Raw genomic sequence first — 19,326 nt, forward strand, 5'->3', positions numbered from 1 at the left:
TAAAAATGTTTTCTAATAATAGACAGATATAGTGACTGGCAGTTGTCAGATATCTGTTTTCAGTCTTGAGGAGAATGTGGAGTGTGAGCTTCCATTAAAACCAAAATAATTTTAGCCTATTTAGAACATTTTCTTCAGCTATTGGGCATATGCAGATATTGTTGACTTTTGTATGACAAATTGCTTCATGGTCCTCATTTCTAAGTCGCTTTAGATAAAAGCATCACATTTGTGTAATTCAAATTGTAATTTTAACAAAATTAAATTAAACCTTAAAATATTTTGGATTTTTTATTTTGTTAAATATTACTCAATTCAATTTGTGGAAATTTGTTATGAAATTGAAATTTGTAAATCTTAAAATTCTATATTATTTTAGTGAAATACCAAGTGGTTTTTATTCATTAGAAGAAAAAAAAAAAAAACATTTAGAAAATTCACTGAACAGAAAGCAAAAACAATTTAACAACTTGAAAAAGAAATCTAAATAAATCGCTCACAAAAATCTACCAAATCAGATGACAATGTGCAAATGAAAACATTGACAGGCCATTTATTTAATTTGTATTCTCTAGTGTTTACACTGATATCTTGTATATTATTTTAAACTACTTCTGTTTAATTTGACAGTTCTAATTTATTCAATATACAATTTAATTAGTTGAAGTAATTGAATTGACAATGGACGGCTGTCATAAAATGGGGAAAAACCCTTGAAAAAGCAGTACAGGTAACAAATATTTTCTCTAAATAATAAAATCTACTGACACGGCTGGACTGTATGCATTTTTTTTTCTTCACTATTTGGTAGTTATTGGTATTAGTGAAAACAAAGAGCACCTACAAGAGAAGTTCCTTCTCTGAATTTAACTTGAAAAGTCTAAAGTAACTGCTTTTCAGTAATTCAATTGCCCTGTAATTTCAACATTAATAGCCATTTATATTATATTCTGCTGCACTGACACCACATCAGAAGTGCACCACAATTAGTTGGCTTAATCACTTAAAATGGATCCTGTAAGAATGTAGGTCATGAGCTCATCTTATTGAATTGCTCTAGGTATCATCCTTACCTGCAGAGGCAGGAAAGTGGAACCATAAATAGGTTTACCTTCAAGAATCAAATGTAACCACAGAAACCAACGGTGTGCTAACTCTGCAGAAAGCACCGAGAACGTTTAGCATTAGATGTGATCATAACTTTCAAAGATTTATTCTCTTTATCAAAATAGTTTATTTAGAAGCTTTTTTTCTTTCACAAAAAGCAAGACAGCATTTTTTATTATCTGCAGGTGTCCACATTGCAGCCTCTCACACTCAAATAAAAACGAGGGACAAATAAAATGCAAGTTTTCATTTGAAAAGCTGGGGGCAGTGCAGTGCAGATTCTTATAAAAACAATACTTCACATCACTGTCATTGGTTCTCTAGAAGCAACAGCTGTTGTGTCATCTGGCTAACAATTTTTGTACACAGTGTGAAACAGTAGTCACGAAATGCTTAACATATACAGGCTGATAGACAAATTCATGGTTAAGGTGGAGTTTACTAAATATGAGGTTCCAAATAGAGAAAGCAAATAGAATATGAGAGAGAAGAGTGAAGGGTTTGGGGGAGGATGGGGAGCAAAAGTATGCATTGATATACACAGTTCTTTGAGACACTACAGTAAAGATTCCATCTTCCTGCAAAAACAAAGTGAAGATGAACACTTCTCAACTTTAACACATCAATATAAAATCTAGACAACCTCTCTCTGAGGGCAAAACGGGTAGAAATGTAACGGTGTTTCCTTTTTCCTCCTGGACATGCATGTGATGCCCTGTGAGTTAAAGAACAGTGACCAGTTTCCCATTTCTGGCAAATGCTGGGCATCAAGAAATAAGATGTCCCAGAAGCTGGCCGAAGCCAAGCTAACATGGTGGTTTATTTCCCAGGGATTTTGGCTCTTTTGCGGGCTATGGCATCCTCGACGGCCTTTAACTGTTTCAGCAGCTCCTCGCGGCGAGAAAGGGTGCTGCTCGGCTTGCCTGAACCGGAACTAGAGGAGGACCCAGGCCCAGATCCAGCCACAGGTGCAGGAGGTTTACCCGCAGGCACGACAGCAGGACTTTTCCCAGAGGACTTGGGTGGTGGAGATGAAGGACGTTTTCTGAAGTAAAAAAGAAGAAAAAATAATTGAGTTACACATTGGGCATCAAAGGTAATATTCGTAAACCTTTAGTCTTAGTCACAGAAAGATACACCTTTTGGATTTATAAAACACCTTGATTGTGCAAGGTTCACAGCACGTATAAAAAAAAGGGAGCTAAAAAATAAAAATAACATGGGGATTTCTTATATGTAGTTTAGTCATAAATTTGCATGATTTCTAGTTTGTATTACAGGGTAGCTTAATGGAATTTTTTACTTCCTATATTAAGGGACATAAGAAAGTGACAGTGGGTACCTTTCTCCTGGTGGTGGCATAGGCCGAGGACCCTGGCCTTTGGGCCGATCCATTCTAGGAGAGAGCGGGGGACGCCCAGGCATTCTCCTGTCACGCCCTATGAAGAGAGATAGGAGGAGACTTTTATTAAAACCTCAAAACAGATGCTTGAGGAACTGATAGAGCAGATCACTGTGTGGTGCACCACTAACTGGATTTTCGGACATCCTGTGAGGAGAGAGCTTAACCACAACTGTATGTATTGTTTTTTACTTTTTATATGAGGAACCATCTACTCAAACTCACATTTCCAGAGGGGGGTTTCCTAATGGACAGCCAATTTAATATGATATGTTGTTTACCTCTGTCAGGGGACAGTGCTATCCTCTTGTTGAGAGGAGAAGGGGGTCGCTCTTTATCAGCAGGAAAGTACCTCTTCCTATTGCCCCGGTCTGTTTGCTGCTGACCAAATGAAAATAAGGAAGTCATTCATCCATAATGCACTTCTTGCACAGCTGTATGACATAAAACATGTACCTTCTAGTTGATTTACCTTGTTAAGCAGGGTGAGTTTGATGTCCTTGTGAGACCCATATCCTCCTGGAGGACCCATGGGTGGCGGGTGCATAGGGTGTCCCCTGTTCCCGGATCTAGGCATGCCAGAGCTGGTTTTGGGTGGGAGACCTGAGGGGTCCACCCGCTTCCTCTCGTCTTTTAAAGGCTCATCCTTCTTTGGGGGTTTTCCTGTAAGGGACATCATACAAATAAATGATATAGAAATTTAAATGATGGCTAATGACCCATTACAGTAGAATAATGTTCAACAAATTCCACAAATATAAAACAACAAGGGTGGACTAGTGGCCTGGGGCCAGTGTAAAAGAGTTTTGGGCCTGTCACATTGTAATAGTCATGGAAGCATCAGTAAACACAGGTTGAAAATGATAAACAAATAATTAGAGTTTGCCATTATTTATCAGCAAAGGTGTATTTCCGCATTAAAGGATTAGTTCACCCAAAAATGAAAATTCTCTCATTGCAAGTGAATGGGTGCTAACATTTTGAAGCTCCAAAAATCACACAAGTCAGTATAAAAGTAATCAATAAGACTCCAGTGGTTAAATAAATATCTTGATAAGCGATATGACAGGTGTGGGAGAGAAACAGACCACTTTCACATTCTTCTTCTTGTGTTTTTGTTGATTCACATTCTTCGTGCATATCGCCACCTACTGGGCAGGGAGAACTCAAGCAAACTGACTTAAATATTGATCTGTTTCTCACCCACACCTATCATATCAATCCTGAATATATGGATTACTTTTATGCTGCATAGCACACAAGGGCGTGGCCGGGCCGTGATAATGCGCAGCTGGCGCTGAATCAGCTGTTCAGCAGGAGAGCAATATAAAATAAAGGGGAGCCAGAGGTGCCAGATTGAGAGAGAGAGAGAGACACACAGGGCTGTGACTCAGGTGGTAGAGTGTGTTCGATTCCTGGCCCACATTACTCCACATACCAAAGTGTCCTTGAGCAAGACACTGAACCCCAAGTTGCTCCCAATGGCAGGCTAGCACCTTGCATGGCAGCTCTGCTGTCATTGGTGTGTGAGTGTGTATGTAAATGGGTGAATGAGTCACAGTGTATAGCACTTTGAAAACTGCTAAGGTTAAAAAAGCACTATATAAGTGCAGACCATTTACGTGGCCGCGTTGTGTCAGTGTTCATGTTTGTTTTAAACTGAGTTTTACCATTAAATTTATGTTTACTGTTCAGCCGGTTCCCGCCTTCTTGACTGCCCTTTAACTGTTACAAAGGGCAAGTACAAATCTGAACTACAGCAGAATTTGTAAAAAATTTTTCAGCCCTTAATAGTAACTGCCTGACAGCTTAAGGACAAAGCAGTTATGCCACAATTTTCTTGGACAGGGGTAAAGAGCTTGACTGATGTATCAATGTCTGGGAGCATATATAGTCACAGTACCCCTGTCTTTGTTGGGGCCCCTGTCCCGCGGTGGGCCTCTGTCCTTGCGGGCGTGGCCTGGAGTGGGTGATCTTGAGCTGGCAGAGGACACAGGGCTGGCCAGGTCAGCGTACATGTCATCAGAGTCAGCACTCCGGACCGAGCTGCTACTGGAGGAGGCGGAGGAGACAGATGACACACTGCTGACCGACAGTGACCTGTGAAACACCATAGACAGTGATACCATCTTCTCTGTAAGATGCTTGTTGTATTTTGATACTCATTGAACAGTAATAGTCATTGCAAGGGAATGCCTCTGTGTCTGATGGATGCAGAGGGGGAGGATCTGCTTTTGTTGAGAAACCTTGGGATAAAAGAGTATAAAATACAAGTCAGCCCTCCCCTCTGGGTCAAACTCACGGCACAGATCAACTCCTGTGTAATGACCGGGTCCTTCTTGCAAGAATAAATAATTTTAAAAGACTGTTTGATTCAGAGTGTCTCTTACGCAGTGATAATGGTTGGTTGATAATTTTTTGCCACAACAATTTGGTGTCAGAATAGTGGGATTCCTTGGAAGTGCCTTCTGGACCTGAGTGCGGACGGTGTTTGGCCACCTGGACTGAGAAGTTCCAGCTCTACCTCGTAAGCTTAAGAGAGAGGGGCCGACCGCACCAGGGCCAGGAGAAACTCCACTGGAATCAAATGAAAACGAACCCGTGGCAACCCAAATATCTCTGGTAAGGGACGACTAAATTATTTTCTTTTGGTATAAAAGTGAGTGAACCATAGTGGCTGAGACTGTTTTTCTGTGGTGCAACTACAAGAGGTTCTCGAGCAGAAACTGAGACCTACGAACAGGTCAAGAGGTTTTCTAACAGAGACTGAGTTCTCACAAAAATTGTTTAATTAGGTTAGCTGAAATACTGAGCGCTGGAACGTACTCCAGAGAAAGATTTTGAGCAAACCGTAATTAGCAACCCTTAACTGATCTTGGATTAAGAAATCAGATCTGTTGGAGACGTCCGACAGATTATAAGACGTGCGTCGAACGATAAATCCACAGGGAAACAGAAACAACCAGTATGGGTAAATCTCAAAGCAAGCTTGCCAAATTTGATACACCGGTTTTCTGTCAAATGAGGGAAAAAACTATAGGAGAATCAGTGGAACAGGGCAGCGGGGCACAAAAAAAAGTTGTGCACATTCAACAGGTGTGAAATTTGATAATGTGAACAGACAGTGGGCTGTTGGCTTAAGGAAAGCAAATGCAGAAAGAATTAGCATGTAGGATTGAAAAGTGAAGTAAAAAAAAAAAAAACTACTAAAATAAAATGTGTGAAAGATCTGTTTGTGTGTCAGCACCACCAGAACATTTAAAAAAATATATATTATTATTTTTTTTAAAGTATGTTTGTGTTTTCCCACATGCAACGACGATTGTGCCGGCACCGCCAGATGTAAACAAACTGTTTGTTCAGATGGTTAATGAGAAAAATGGGTTTATGACTTCTGTTCTTTTGCAGACTCATGGAGACAGACTGCGACCTGTGGCATATTTTTCAACCAAACTTTATGCAGTAGCAGCAGGGCTACCACACTATTTGAGGTCTGTGGCAGCTGCTGAACTGGCAGTACTGGCATCCAGGGAATATGTGGGGTATTCTGATTTAACTTTGATGGTTCCACATGCAGTTTCCATGATTTTGCAAGAACAGAGAACGTCACATTTATCTACAGCCCGATGGCTGAGGTACCACACAATTTTATTGGGCATGCCAAACATAAATATTAAAAGATGCACAACTGTGAATCCCTGCCACACTTCTCCTGACAGAGGAGGATGGCGAGGGACCTCACTGTTGTCTGTCAGCGCTTCAACAGGTGTGCACTCCGCATCCAGATCTATTAGACATGCCATTAGACAATTGTGACAATATCCTCTTTGTGGATGGGTCGGCTTCCAAAGATCCACAAACAGGAAAGAATAAAGGTTGGTTACGCGATAACCACTGAATTTGAGGTCGTGACATCTGGCAAACTGCTATCAAATTATTCAGCTCAGGCAGCTGAACTGGTTGCTTTAACAGAAGCATGTAAACTTATGACAGACAAATGTGTGACAATTTACACAGATTCGCGTTATGCCTTTGGGGTAACACACGATTTTGGTGCTCCATGGAAGCACAGAAAATTTTGAAGTCAGATGGTCATCCAATATTAAATGCGTCTCTTGTGTCTGAGCTTTTGGAGGCCATTCTTTTACCAGACAAGGACGCGATTTGCAAGTGCGCAGCGCACACTAACGATAACAGTTCAGTCTCAACAGGAAACGCACGAGCAGACGCAGCAGCAAAGGCCGAGGCAGCGATGGAGACAAAAGAGACTACGTGTGCTTTGATATCTGACAATAACCTCAACATTTGTTCTTGTTTACAGAGCATGCAAACTTTTTCCACAGGCAAGGAGAAAACCCAATGGAAGGCAGCTGGCTGTAGCTCTAAGGAGAATGTGTGGATGAGCTGTGATGGCATGCTTTGTTTACCCAAACACTTCTTTCCTCATTATGGAAAGTTGATACATGGATTAGACCATGTATCAAAAGAGGGGATGGTTGCGCAAATGAAAGAATTGCTGAAAATTTTTGCAAAAGATGTGTCATTTGTAACACACATAACGTGGCAAGAGGGATAAAAACACTTATAGTATGTCAACCACCACCAGGGGGGTCTTTTGAGTATCTGATGATGGATTTCATCGAGTTAACCCCTTGTGGGAAACAGAAATACTGCCTGGTGATGGTTGACATGTGGTCCAAATGGGTTGAGGCCTTCCCAACCTCGAAACAAGACTCGGCAGCAGTAGCGAAGGCTCTTTTAACTGGGATTCCGAGATGGGGAATTCCAAGGAAAATCAGCTCGGACAATGGGACACACTTTGTCAATGAAGCAATAAAGCAGGTGGGTCAGTTTTTGGGAATTGACATGAGAACACACTGCAGTTATTGAGAGGGAGAATCAAACAATCAAGAAAAATTGGCTAGGTGCTGTGAGGAAACTGGGCTCACATGGGTTAAAGCACTCCCAATTGTGTTGATGTACACCAGAATGAGAAAAAGAGTCAAAACAAATTTAAGTCCATTTGAAATACTCTTTGGTAGACCACCATTCATGGGAATAGAAAGGGGTAGACAAGGGTTGCCATCAACAGATCTGTGTGAGAGAATGATCTCTGATGAATTATTGCAGAGAAATGTCTTCTCTGTTGTCCAATGTTTGTGTTCAGGTGAAAACCTTCCTGCATAAGATCAGGCCTGGCGATTTTGTTGTGATTCGTGACCTGAGGAGAAAGAGCTGGAAGACAAAAAGTTGGCTGGCACCATTCCAAGTGCTACTAACGACTCACACGCCAGTGAAGGTCGCAGAGAGCGCTACCTGGGTTCATGCCAACCATTGCAGGAAAGTTCCGCGCACATCACAGGAGAATCAGCAACAGGAAGAGATTGTTCCGAGTGAATGTCAATAAACGCAGAGATCAAGTTACACCAAGTTGAACACCAAGTACCACTATCAGTGAAAGAGTGGTGGTGGCGTAGTGGCTAAAGCACAGGGCTGTTAATCAGATGGTTGCTGGTTCTAACCCCACAGCCACCACCATTGTGTCCTTGAGCAAGGCACTTGACTTCAGGTTGTTCCGGGGGGATTGTCCCTGTAATAAGTGTACTGTAAGTCGCTTTGGATAAAAGCGTCTGCCAAATGCATAAATGTAAATGTAAATGTAAGAGCAAGGCCAACCACAGAGAATAACACTGCCTGTGTGCAGAGTGGACCCCACTGTGTGGTCACAAGCAGTAATCATCATGAAAAGGTATGAACTGAAAAGAATTCAAGAACAATGCGAGACGGTTTAAAGCAGGATGGTCTGACTGCAGGGTCAGAATCAACGTGAAGGACAGAACAGCGGACAACTGCACAGCCGTCATCAACGACAAAGAAGTCAACTTCACATGCCCATTCAGCAAGCCACATGAAACTTCACCTGCAGCAGTGTGGGTGTGTGGCAACAGGGCATTTCATCGGATGCCAAAGAAATAGTCAGGGTGTTATTATCCAGCTTTGATGAATGTGGGTACATCTGTGTATTTGCCAAACAGGGCACCTGGGGTGGGAAGGGAAAAAAGAAATGTTGAAATTTTGCCTGGGGTTTTTACCAAAGCACTATGCAGCAAATTTGGGGTCATTGTTCTTAGGGGTGGGTACAACGGTAACAATTAATAAGATAAATGGCTAGCATGGACAGTATTAGCAACAGCTAATAGCACAGAAAATGCTTTGACAATGATAAATGATTAAATGAAACAGTTAAGAGATTCAAAACAGGTTGGTTCTTGATATGTTAACTGCAGAGAAAGGGGGAGTTTGCAAAATGTTGGGAATGTCTTTTTGTTTCAATAGTCCAGATTACAGTGACAACAATCACAAATGTAATTGAACACATGAGAAAAGCCGTACAGGAGCCAGAACATATTGAAAGTACATGGGTTACTTGGTTTGTGAATCTCTGGGGAGGAATGTTAAATTGATGTGTTTTTCCTACTTAATCTGTACACTATTCCTAGTTTATACTGAGGTGACTGAGGGTCTGATTTTATGTCAGACGTGCAGTAACGGTGTTTACTCATTTAGCCCGGCTTCAGATTAAGTCTTTACTTGCTTGCTAATACTTAGTGGACTATGCCCACAAAAAAAACAGCCTAAGATTTTTATTTTTCCAAATGTTATTTCACAAATGTTTAAGAGAGTGATCATTCATGTGAACATCAGAGATGAAGAGTGTAAGTGTGATGATATGACTTAAAATTTGTCTTATTGTTTATTATTGTGATTGAGTAATCTGAATGATAAAAAGCGGGGAATTGTTGTAGAAATTTTGATACTCATTGATCAGTGATAGTCAATGCAAGGGAATGCCTCTGTGTCTGAGGGATGCAGAGGGGGAGGATCTGCTTTTGTTGAGAAACCTTGGGATAAAAGAGTATAAAATACAAGTCAGCCCTCCCCTCTGGGTCAAACTCACGGCACAGATCAACTCCTGTGTAATGACCAGGTCCTTCTTGCAAGAATAAATAATTTTAAAAGACTGTTTGATTCAGAGTGTCTCTTACGCAGTGATAATGGTTGGTTAATAATTTTTTGCCACAACATGCTCAAACACACACACCTACTTTTTATTTTCCCTACTAGGAGAAACTGAAGTACAATGCAAAACGAGAAAATAAATCTTCAAACTTAAGTGATGTTTATATAATTTTAAATTTTTTATAAAGTGTAAAAAATAAATAATAATAAAAACAAATACATTAATAATACACATGAAATAAAAAGATGAATAATACAATTTTTGTTTGCTTCTGGTCTTATTTCAAAACATACTTTGAGATCACCCAAATATAATAATTCTGTCATCATTTACTCACTCTCATGCCATCCCAGACATATTTTCTTCTGCTTCTGTGGAGTTTCTCATCCACAATCTAATTATATCACTTCTGAAGATATACATATAAACTCTGGAGTCTTATGGACTACTTTTTGCTGCCTTTATGTACTTTTTGAGCTTCAAAGTTCTGGCTATCATTCAATTGCATTGAATGGACCAGCTGAGCTGAAAAACTTCCTAAACATCTTAATTTGTGTTCAGCAGAAGAAAGTTATACGCATTTGAAATTGCATAAGTAAATGGTGAGAGAATTATTGTTTTTTGAGTGAACTATTAATTTGTTACATTATCTTTTACACACAACTACATTTGACAGTAGGTGTATCCTCAAACAACAATGGCAAATATCTGACAACGAAAAATCTATTGTTTTGTACCCAGAGCCTCCAAAAAACTTAAGCTAATTTTTGTTAAAACCTTTGAATGGATAGGCTGGTAAAAAATGTATTTGCAGGTTTGAGTATCACCTACCGAGACTTGTGGGATCTGGAGTGGGACAGAGAGTGCGAGGCAGAAGAGGAACGAGACCTTGAGCGCGAGCTGGAGCCAGAATAACTGCTGCCACTCCCACTTACACTCACTGTTTGCCTGCAGGAGAGCGAAGAAGAGAGAAAAAGTCAGAATCAACTGTTGGTCCTGTACTGGAGTTAAAATATGCTTTACTTGAAGATCAAGTTTGGATGTATAAAAGTGGCCAGGGTCTACAACATGGTTCTGGTTTCACTTCAGGCCCCAGGGTTTACATCCAGTGCTTTTCCCTCTTGCGTTTTTTTGTTCAGGGTTTGAGGGCGAGGATATTTTGCATGCCCTCTTTAGCTTGCTTGTAAAAGATGAATTTGAACCAAAATACTGCAGCATGTGACGCTAACAACAAGAGCTACAGGAAGCCTATTCTCCTTTTTATTTTGCAATCCTAACTATGCAAGATTAAATGGTAAGTTGCATTTTATCATGTGCATTTAACATTGTTTTTCTCACCTAGATTCAATAACCATGGAGCAACTTGCATGTAGATAAATGCTATTAAAAATTTAAAACACAAACAGTACATGCCTAATTACAGTGATGCTTGTGCAGGATCTTCCACCCTGACTTTGTCATGCGATCTAAACATACTCTCCGTTCAGAATGAATTAAACAGGACAGACCTGCCAATATAGAGTTTAACAATTTAGTGAATATCTCAAAATTGCTAAAGGCCATAAAAACAACCAAAAAAAAACAAAAAAACTGCAAATTAAAAAAGTACATGCTTAAAACTAAAAGGTAAGGAAGAACATGCAAAGCTGATGTTTCTTCTGCATCATGCCTCAGACTGTTCCTCTTTTTACAATAACAACATTATCTATGGATAGTACAACAAACTTTTATGGAAGTCAATTCTAGTCTAAGTTTATGTGCATCCAAGGACAGAATGACAAAAACGTTATCTACACACTACAGATTTCTACAAAGAAACAAGACACTAATTTTAGTACACCATTTTCATTGTGTAAATAATAAAACAATCTAGTTTCAATATACATGTGCTAACAATTAAAAGAAGTGTCTTATAAGTGCAATAAAGAGTAGTTAACAGCTGTGAGATGAGATATGTGAGATATACCTGCACAGCCAAAGACACATCCAAATCCCTGCCTGTGCAAACAAGTAGAGTTTTACCCTAAAGCAATTAGAAAAATGGAAACAGTTTATGACCGTACTGACACGGTCATAAACGGTTTCCATTTTTCTAATTGATTTAGGGTAAAACTCTACTTGTTTGCATCCACTGGCGGAAAGCGTGTTTCAATTAAATCTTTATGGGAGACGAGGGAAAGATTCACGTGATGGATTGATAGCGGAGCAAGCAGTAAAGCATAAAAAAAGTTGAGAAAATCTCAACTTTACACAAATGAGAGCCAAAAAATGCTGGGTGAGCTGAAGGTAAACGTCTTTATAACAAGCATTTCAATATCTGCCAATACAGCTGGAATTTTTATTGAAATTAGTGCTTTAATCACATTGTTACAAATAACCGTTTTAAATTCAGAGCATAAATGCCATTTGCACTGTTTTAATGTGGCTACATAGTGGCTGGGAAAACAACAGTGTTGTTACCTGTAATCACAAATATGACTTTATTGGTAGCGTATTTAAAGCATTATTTTTTTTAAAACAAACCCATTTGGCTAATGCTGTGTTCCATTTAAGTCAGATGTGGAACATTCCCACTTGATATCTCTGACCATAAAGACACTCAATTGTAATAAGGCTTGGAAGATCACGTTGTAGACGATTCAACAATAAGCGGGGTGGCAGTCCAGGTAAATCAAGCTTTAATGGTTTTTACCAGTCTAACAAACAGTCTTTGGCTTCTCAGCTTCACAGCAGGGCATTTACTCTTAAGCTTCACAACAAGGTATCTGCTTTAGCTTTAGTCATGAGACAACATAAACTCCTAAATATTTAAGTTCAGCAGCTTTGCAGCGTTTAGCTTCACTGAATGTCAGGTCTGTGGGACTGGGACTCTCTCTCCCTCACTGGCGTTCTCGGTGACCTTTTCAAGCCAATCTCCTGTAACAAGACATTTGTTACATATCATTATAAAAAGGTGATGGCCCTTACTGCTTCCTCTCTCCCCAGTGACAGACACATGACACGCCCGACTCAAAAAATCAGCCAAAACCATCTGCGGCCCCAGCCTGTGGACCACCTTGAATTTGAAGCCATGTACCAACGAGTATCCATGCGTTGGTATCCTTCATGCGGTGGAACCACTGTAGCGGGCCGTGATCCGAGTGGAGGATGAAGGCCCGCCCCAGCAGGGAATAGCTGAGGGTTAGGACCGCCCACTTGATGGCAAGACACTCTTTTTTTGATCGTGCTGTACTTGGTCTCTCTCAAAGAGAGCTTACAACTAATGTACAGCATGGGGTGTTCCACCCCCTCCACCTCCAGTGAGAGCACTGCCCCCAACCCCCCTCTGATGCATCTGTCTGTAAAATGAAGGGGAGAAAGAAGTTAGGAGCATGTAGGAGTGGCCCGCCACAGAGTGCACTGTCGTGAAAGCCTGTTGGGATGCCTCCATCCACTGGACTGGATCTGGCGCCTCCTTTTTAGTGAGATCAGTCAAGGGGCTGGTGACATCAGAAAAATTAGGAACAAACCTTCTGTAAAAGCCAGCCAACCCCCTAAAACCTTTTTGGACTTGGGACGTGAACACTCCGCTATCGCTGTGGTTATCTCAATTTGGGGTCGTACTTGCCCATGACCCAAGTGGAAGCCTAGATACCGTACTTCCACCCATCCAATTGCACACTTTTTCGTGTTCGCTGTGAGTCACGCCCACCTCAGCGACCTCAGCATGGCCCTTAGGTGCTGCATATGCCTCTGCCAATCATTATTGTATATGATAATGTCATGCAGGTAGGCAGCGGCATATGTGGAGTGTGGTTGGAGGATCTTATCCATTAGGCGCTGGAATGTGGTGGGAGCCACGAACAAACCGAATCCAAGTCATGGATTGACTTGGAACTTCCCCTCTGGCACGAGCTCTGCCCTCTCCTGAACTACCGTTGCCATGGACAAGGGGACTGCCACTATCCACAATTTAAGGAGGTTGAGGTGGTAAATTTGACGTGCTCCACCTCTATCCGTTCGTTTAACTTCATAATCGAGGTCCCCAACTCGCCATGTAACCTCAAAGGGTCCTTGTCACTTGAAGAGAAATTTCAAGCTCAATTTTTGCTCTATGAAGGTCCTTCCTGCTGTATAGGGTGCTCCTTATGACATCAAGCACCCTATACAGCAGCTCGAAGGGGTAAAACCCTGTGGAGGCTTGCGGGACCTCCCTGATTGCAAATAATAGGTGTTCCAGCCATTTGTCCAAATTTCTAGCGTCTAATTTCTTGCATAATCCACCAGGACTAATACAAACTGATATCCGTGTGCTGACCGTTCTAATGGGCCGGTGAGGTCCATACCAATTCTTTCGAAGGGGGCCTCAATTAACGATGATGGGCGCAATGGCGCTCTTATGGTGGCTGGTGGATTCACCTGTTGACATTCACGGCATGCCGCATATTATCTGCATACATCCCCATGAATGCCTAGCCAATAAAAGCGGGCCATTAAATAGTTGCCCTAAGTGACCAGTCACAGGATTGTGGTGAGCCACCTGGAAAAGTGTTTCCCAACGGCTCCTCGGGATTAACAACTGGATTGTATTTTTATGAGTTTGAGAGTCCTGCATCACTCGATACAACCGGTCCCTAATATAATAACATCTATAACTCTCACTTGGTCAAAGTAATGCCTAAGCTTTTTGTCATGCGACTGCTCTAGAGGGAAGTCCCCCTCCAGGAATTTCCTAAGAGCAGAAATGCCAGAGGATTCCCCTCCTGCAGCCGGCCCCAGCTCCGCCTCCCCAGCCATCGCATCACACATCACACACTGTGTTCTTGGTTTTCAGGACCCATCCACACACACAACACTTTTAATAATTGTTTAAACCCCGGCCAATTGGTTCCCAGAATCAGTGGATGCTTGAGGCAGGAATTAACCGCAGCCTCCACTCTATGCTTTACTCCCGAAATTCAATGACGGTAGTCACTACGGATATTTGTGAACATCCCGTTCACACACCTCACCATCACCTTGTGTTTTGTACCCAAATCCGTCATGGACCAAGCCATGGTGGATCGAGGTTTGATTACAGCCCGAATCCACCAGGGCTTGGTATGTACGGCCCTTATTTTTACCGGTATACTGTACAAATCCTTGCTCTGACCCGAATCCACGTCTTTTCCTTCATTACCGGTCGGCTGGTGTAGGATGCAACTTCGGCTTCCCGCCACTCCAACAGACTGGCCCAGGCTTCGGGCTGCACCCGTGGTGGAGGATACAACAACTTGGGAAGGATGGCCGGATTAGGGTAGGGGCTGGTGAATCGTGCAGCCCGAGAAGGCGGGGCTGGTTTGGGTGGCACCACTACCCATTTCCGGAGCAGGTATAGGGTGAGAGTGAGGGGCAAAAGGAGGGGGAGGAGAAGCAAGAGAGAGATATCTGGACTGCGGCTCGCCGGCTTCTGGGTAGGCCGTCATGTGGGCTTCGGCCAGCTGGACGGCATCATCCACCAAAGTGGGGTGATGGCATTGGACCCATTTTACTGTTCCTCAGGGCAGGTGAACGATTAGCTTCACTTCAATTAAGGTAACATGTTTCTAAATAACAGCATTTATCATGTTCAATTATACAAAGGTCAACCAGAGAAAGTTTGCCCACAACAGTAGCTGATAGACAAGGGAAAAACCCCTCCCTGCATTTGGCAGGCATTAATTTCCCCCACTGGCCATAGTTACTGTTTACACATGGTATTAAGATGCATGTCAGGTGATCTGATCACATGTGGTCAGACGAGACATCACTGATTACACCTGGTCACGTAAACGAATCTCCTGTGAGCAAGTGTTCCGATTTCAAGGGGAGTGTCACTGATTTCATGACAACATAAAATGCAACAAAGTCAGAAAAGACAAAAAAGCTTGAAAAAGGGCATGCTGTTTCTCCCAGATGTAGCTGAAATTAAATCCAAGCACAAAGGTGAAAAAAGCATGCTGTTTCTCCCAGATGTAGCTGAAATTGAATCGAAGCACAAACGCAAAATTTTGGGCAGAATTATCCATTAATTTAGTGGATTACCTGTATTAACCCGAGTTTCTTATCTGTGCCTCTGCATGTTGATCTTAGAGATACTGAAGAAGATCCCTTAAGTTCTTGTGCTTGTGTATGTAATCACTTTTTTTAATGTTCATTAAAACCCTTTTAATAAAAAACACTCGCACCAGCAAAGCTCAAACTCTTGTTGTAGCCCAGTGGTTGATTGACAGGGGAGGGGTGGTGTTTCATTGCTTGTCTGGGACTCATTCGGGACAGATTAGCATTAATATCTCAAATTTTATGCGGTCACATGCCTTTTTGACTGACTCTATATGTGCAATCACAAAATGTTTTAAGACCCCGTGTAGACCTGTAGTTAAAGCTGACCACTTGTGATCGGATCATCCAAAAAGCAACTTAATACCAGGTGTAAAAATGGTCTTAGTTCACTTAGGCCAGACATTCATCATACAAAATTGAAGAACGAATAGGTGCCGCCATTTAAAACAAAATCTGGCCAAAACTAAGATGTTATTAAATTAGTTTCGGTGGTTCTTAACAGTTTACCAGTGCAAACTTTCAGCAAAACTTTGTCCCGGCTATTAAACAGCTTCTTCCTGCCATTGGGCCACGTCATCGGTTGTTGTGACCTGGAGCTCAAGTAAGTTTTGATCAATCAACATGAACACACTGGCATGCAGAATATATTATATCTGTCATGTGAATTTTTTTTTACATTTGTCTTTAATTAAGACAAATGTAAAATCCGACTTCGGATAAGCGGTTGAAGATGGATGGATGGATGGATGTCTTTAATTATTCTTTTGACTGTATTCTGCCCATAAACACTCTTTTATACAGCCATTTTTGCAGAACTATCAGTGTCATTATAAATGCCAATAACAGTGTGTATTATTGGCATGTTAGCGCATTAGAACCATGAATGTAAACATAAAAAAATTACACAATATCTAGTGCATTTATATTTCTTTAAATCATTGTCATTCTTCAACTGATCTTGTGTGAATTCTATTTATGTTTTACATGTAGTCTTGAGTGTCCTAATATTCAAATGTTCCTCTTAATGCCTCCAAAAGCAGTTTGGCCCAGTGTCTGAATGTTCAGAAACAGTATGTCAATGCACAGCTGTTTCAAACTTATTTTTGGCTCTGATCGAAGAAACACTGCAATGCGACTATGCCAGGTCCTTAAAAATATAATGAAATGTACTGTCGTTTTTGTTCTGCTTAGGTAAATTAGTTTGGTGCTATTTTGCTTGTTTGTAGATTCTTATAATGTATAAATGAGGCTTTAGAACGCACAATACAAGCAATATTGTATTAATATACAGGATATTAATATGTAGCAATATTAATGTACCTGCGAGGTGGGTTGTGCTGCTGACGTTCTTTCTTGCGTCCTTCTCTCATGTTGGGCGGTTCCCTTGGCTCTCTGGGTCCAGGCGGCTTTCCACTTGGGCGGGGGTTGGGGGCTTTCCGCTTCCATGATGGGCTTGGGTGGCTTCCCCATTTGTCCGGGCAGTGATGGGCTGGGCATCATTTTGGGGGTCCTTTCTCCCTGCGAGGAGGGGGCAGTGCACCAGGCTTCAACAGGTGTCTTGAGAATGAAAATATATGTTTGTCATGCATGCAGTGAGTGAACATATATAAACTGAACTTGGGGGGTGGGCTGAAAATACTCAATCAGTTGCTGAATATGACAATCAGTTCTTATGACAAGTTGGCAGACAATGGAAATAAAAGACAGTGTTACAGCCAAGTGTAATTCATAATCCAAATATTTAACTGGCTAGGTTGGTATACAAGTATACACTTACAGGTGAGGTTAGGTTTTGAGAACATTATTGTGTGTGTTTGTGAAATTACCCTTTCGTTGGACCTGATGGCTGCTCCACTTTGTTCTTATTAGTGTTTCTTTGTGCTGATGGGGTCAGAGAAGGTGAGGAGGAGAAGGATCTGGATCTAAATGAATGTAAAATATAGTTATTAGTAAAGCAAATTAACAAAATTAGAGATGTCCGGATACCATTTTTTTTGAGAACGAGTACAGATACTTCATTTTTGGTACTCACCGATACGGAGTCCGAAACTTTTTTTTCTCTAAACTAAACATCAACAGTTTATTTAAATTTGATAATCAAAACATATATATTTTTTCCCCCAATTAACACTTTTTATTTATTAAAGCAAATGAAACAAAAAAAAAACATATTTACACCAAAATCAACTTTTAACCAACATTATTCCCTTTCCCTCTGAAACCCTTAACAAATATCCCTGTAGTCCAACTTGAGAATACACAGGAAAAAAAAAAAGAATTAGCCACACATCTCTATGCACCACTCCTGAAATTAGGGCTCCAGCTGACTTCATCCCCTAAGTATGACCAGCCTGCCGATCATAACACTGGCTAGAACCCAATTCTTTATGTATTTATCACCGATATATATATATATATATATATATATATATATATATATATATATATTTATTAATGACCGCCCCATTGCCTAAAATACAGAGTCTGGGGCAGGGCTGGGCGATATGGCAAAATATATTATCATGATATTTTTTTCCATATTGATCGATATCGATATTTGTTACGATATATAATTTAATAATGCTGCCTGTTTGAAAAGTATACTGATAATAGTTGTTGAACTATATAGTTTATTAACATAAATAAATAACAATGCAAACATTTAACTGTGCAAACATGGATTGGTTGAGAATATATTTTGTTATAAAAAAATATTGATAAACTTTAAATCTAAATGTTAACATTTTACTTTTAGCAAACATGCTTTATCTGCCTTGACAAAACAATGCAAGTTAGCTTGCCTTGTAACTTATTATAAAATATAAAACTAAAAGCTGTGACTACAGTACTATCACATCAAATTTCTTTGGCAGGGCAGCAAACATTTCAAAATGTTTGCAGAGGTACAACCAAGACAACAAATGTAAACAAGTGAACCACAAAGTCCCTGGCAGATTTAAGTACTTAACTGTCAGATAAATAAAATATTAATTGTGTACTGGTTTTAAATATCTCAAATGTTTTAGAGGTAGAAATCTGAGTAAAAAGTGCAAAATATAAACATTGTAAACCAGTCACTATGCTACACCTTTTAGGTAGTGCTCATCATATCATATGAGGACGGAGTAACATTAACATGGGCCCGCATTTTCATACTCTCGGTGTGGTCGCTGGGATGGTACCATTTCAGGTGACCGAAAAGGTTTGTTGTGTTTCCCGTCTTGGTTATCACCGACCGACGGCATATTTTGCAGACCGTCTTTATTTGCGCGTCGTCGCTTTTCAGATATCCAAACCACTTCCATATAATTGACGTCTTGTTACCTTTTTTGTCAACAATTTCCTCAGCTTTGGAAGATAGTTCGAGTTCAATTTCACCGTCGCTTTCGTCGTTTCCACTCATTTTTTCTTTACATTCAATTTCTTCACTGCTGGTAGCTCAAACAGTGCTCCGCTAGCAAATGGGCGTGTACTTAGACGCACAAGCCAAAATCTGCGTTCTGACTGGCTGTTGTCCGTTTATTTCTGCTTTGTAATAGTCTGTTAGGTCTATCCATATCGAGTAAACATGTCAAAAGTTTATCATCGTAGTCTAAATAAATATTATCGCGATGCCATATCGAGATCGTTTTATCGCCCAGCCCTAGTCTGGGGCTAAATGAAATTTGAGTCTCAATACGTCACACATAAAAAACCAAAAATCTTGGATCTTAACACACCACCAAAAAACTTGGGT

The 19,326-nt window shown here is 40.7% G+C and overlaps 1 protein-coding gene across 1 annotated transcript in view; it reads right to left on the minus strand.

The window, feature by feature from the left end:
- Positions 1 to 1,373: 1,373 nt before the first annotated feature.
- The window catches only part of zc3h18 (zinc finger CCCH-type containing 18), a 60,134-nt gene continuing 42,181 nt past the window's right edge, over positions 1,374 to 19,326 (minus strand). Inside the window, 10 exon segments of the mRNA XM_052097559.1 lie at positions 1,374 to 2,152; positions 2,450 to 2,546; positions 2,791 to 2,890; positions 2,982 to 3,172; positions 4,413 to 4,609; positions 10,362 to 10,478; positions 16,911 to 17,027; positions 17,029 to 17,089; positions 17,092 to 17,147; positions 17,417 to 17,512. Of these exon segments, the coding sequence (XP_051953519.1) occupies positions 1,927 to 2,152; positions 2,450 to 2,546; positions 2,791 to 2,890; positions 2,982 to 3,172; positions 4,413 to 4,609; positions 10,362 to 10,478; positions 16,911 to 17,027; positions 17,029 to 17,089; positions 17,092 to 17,147; positions 17,417 to 17,512 (1,258 nt within the window). The 3' untranslated portion in view covers positions 1,374 to 1,926.

Source organism: Xyrauchen texanus, chromosome 29 (assembly GCF_025860055.1).
Source record: "Xyrauchen texanus isolate HMW12.3.18 chromosome 29, RBS_HiC_50CHRs, whole genome shotgun sequence".
Classification (NCBI taxonomy): Eukaryota; Metazoa; Chordata; class Actinopteri; order Cypriniformes; family Catostomidae; genus Xyrauchen; species Xyrauchen texanus.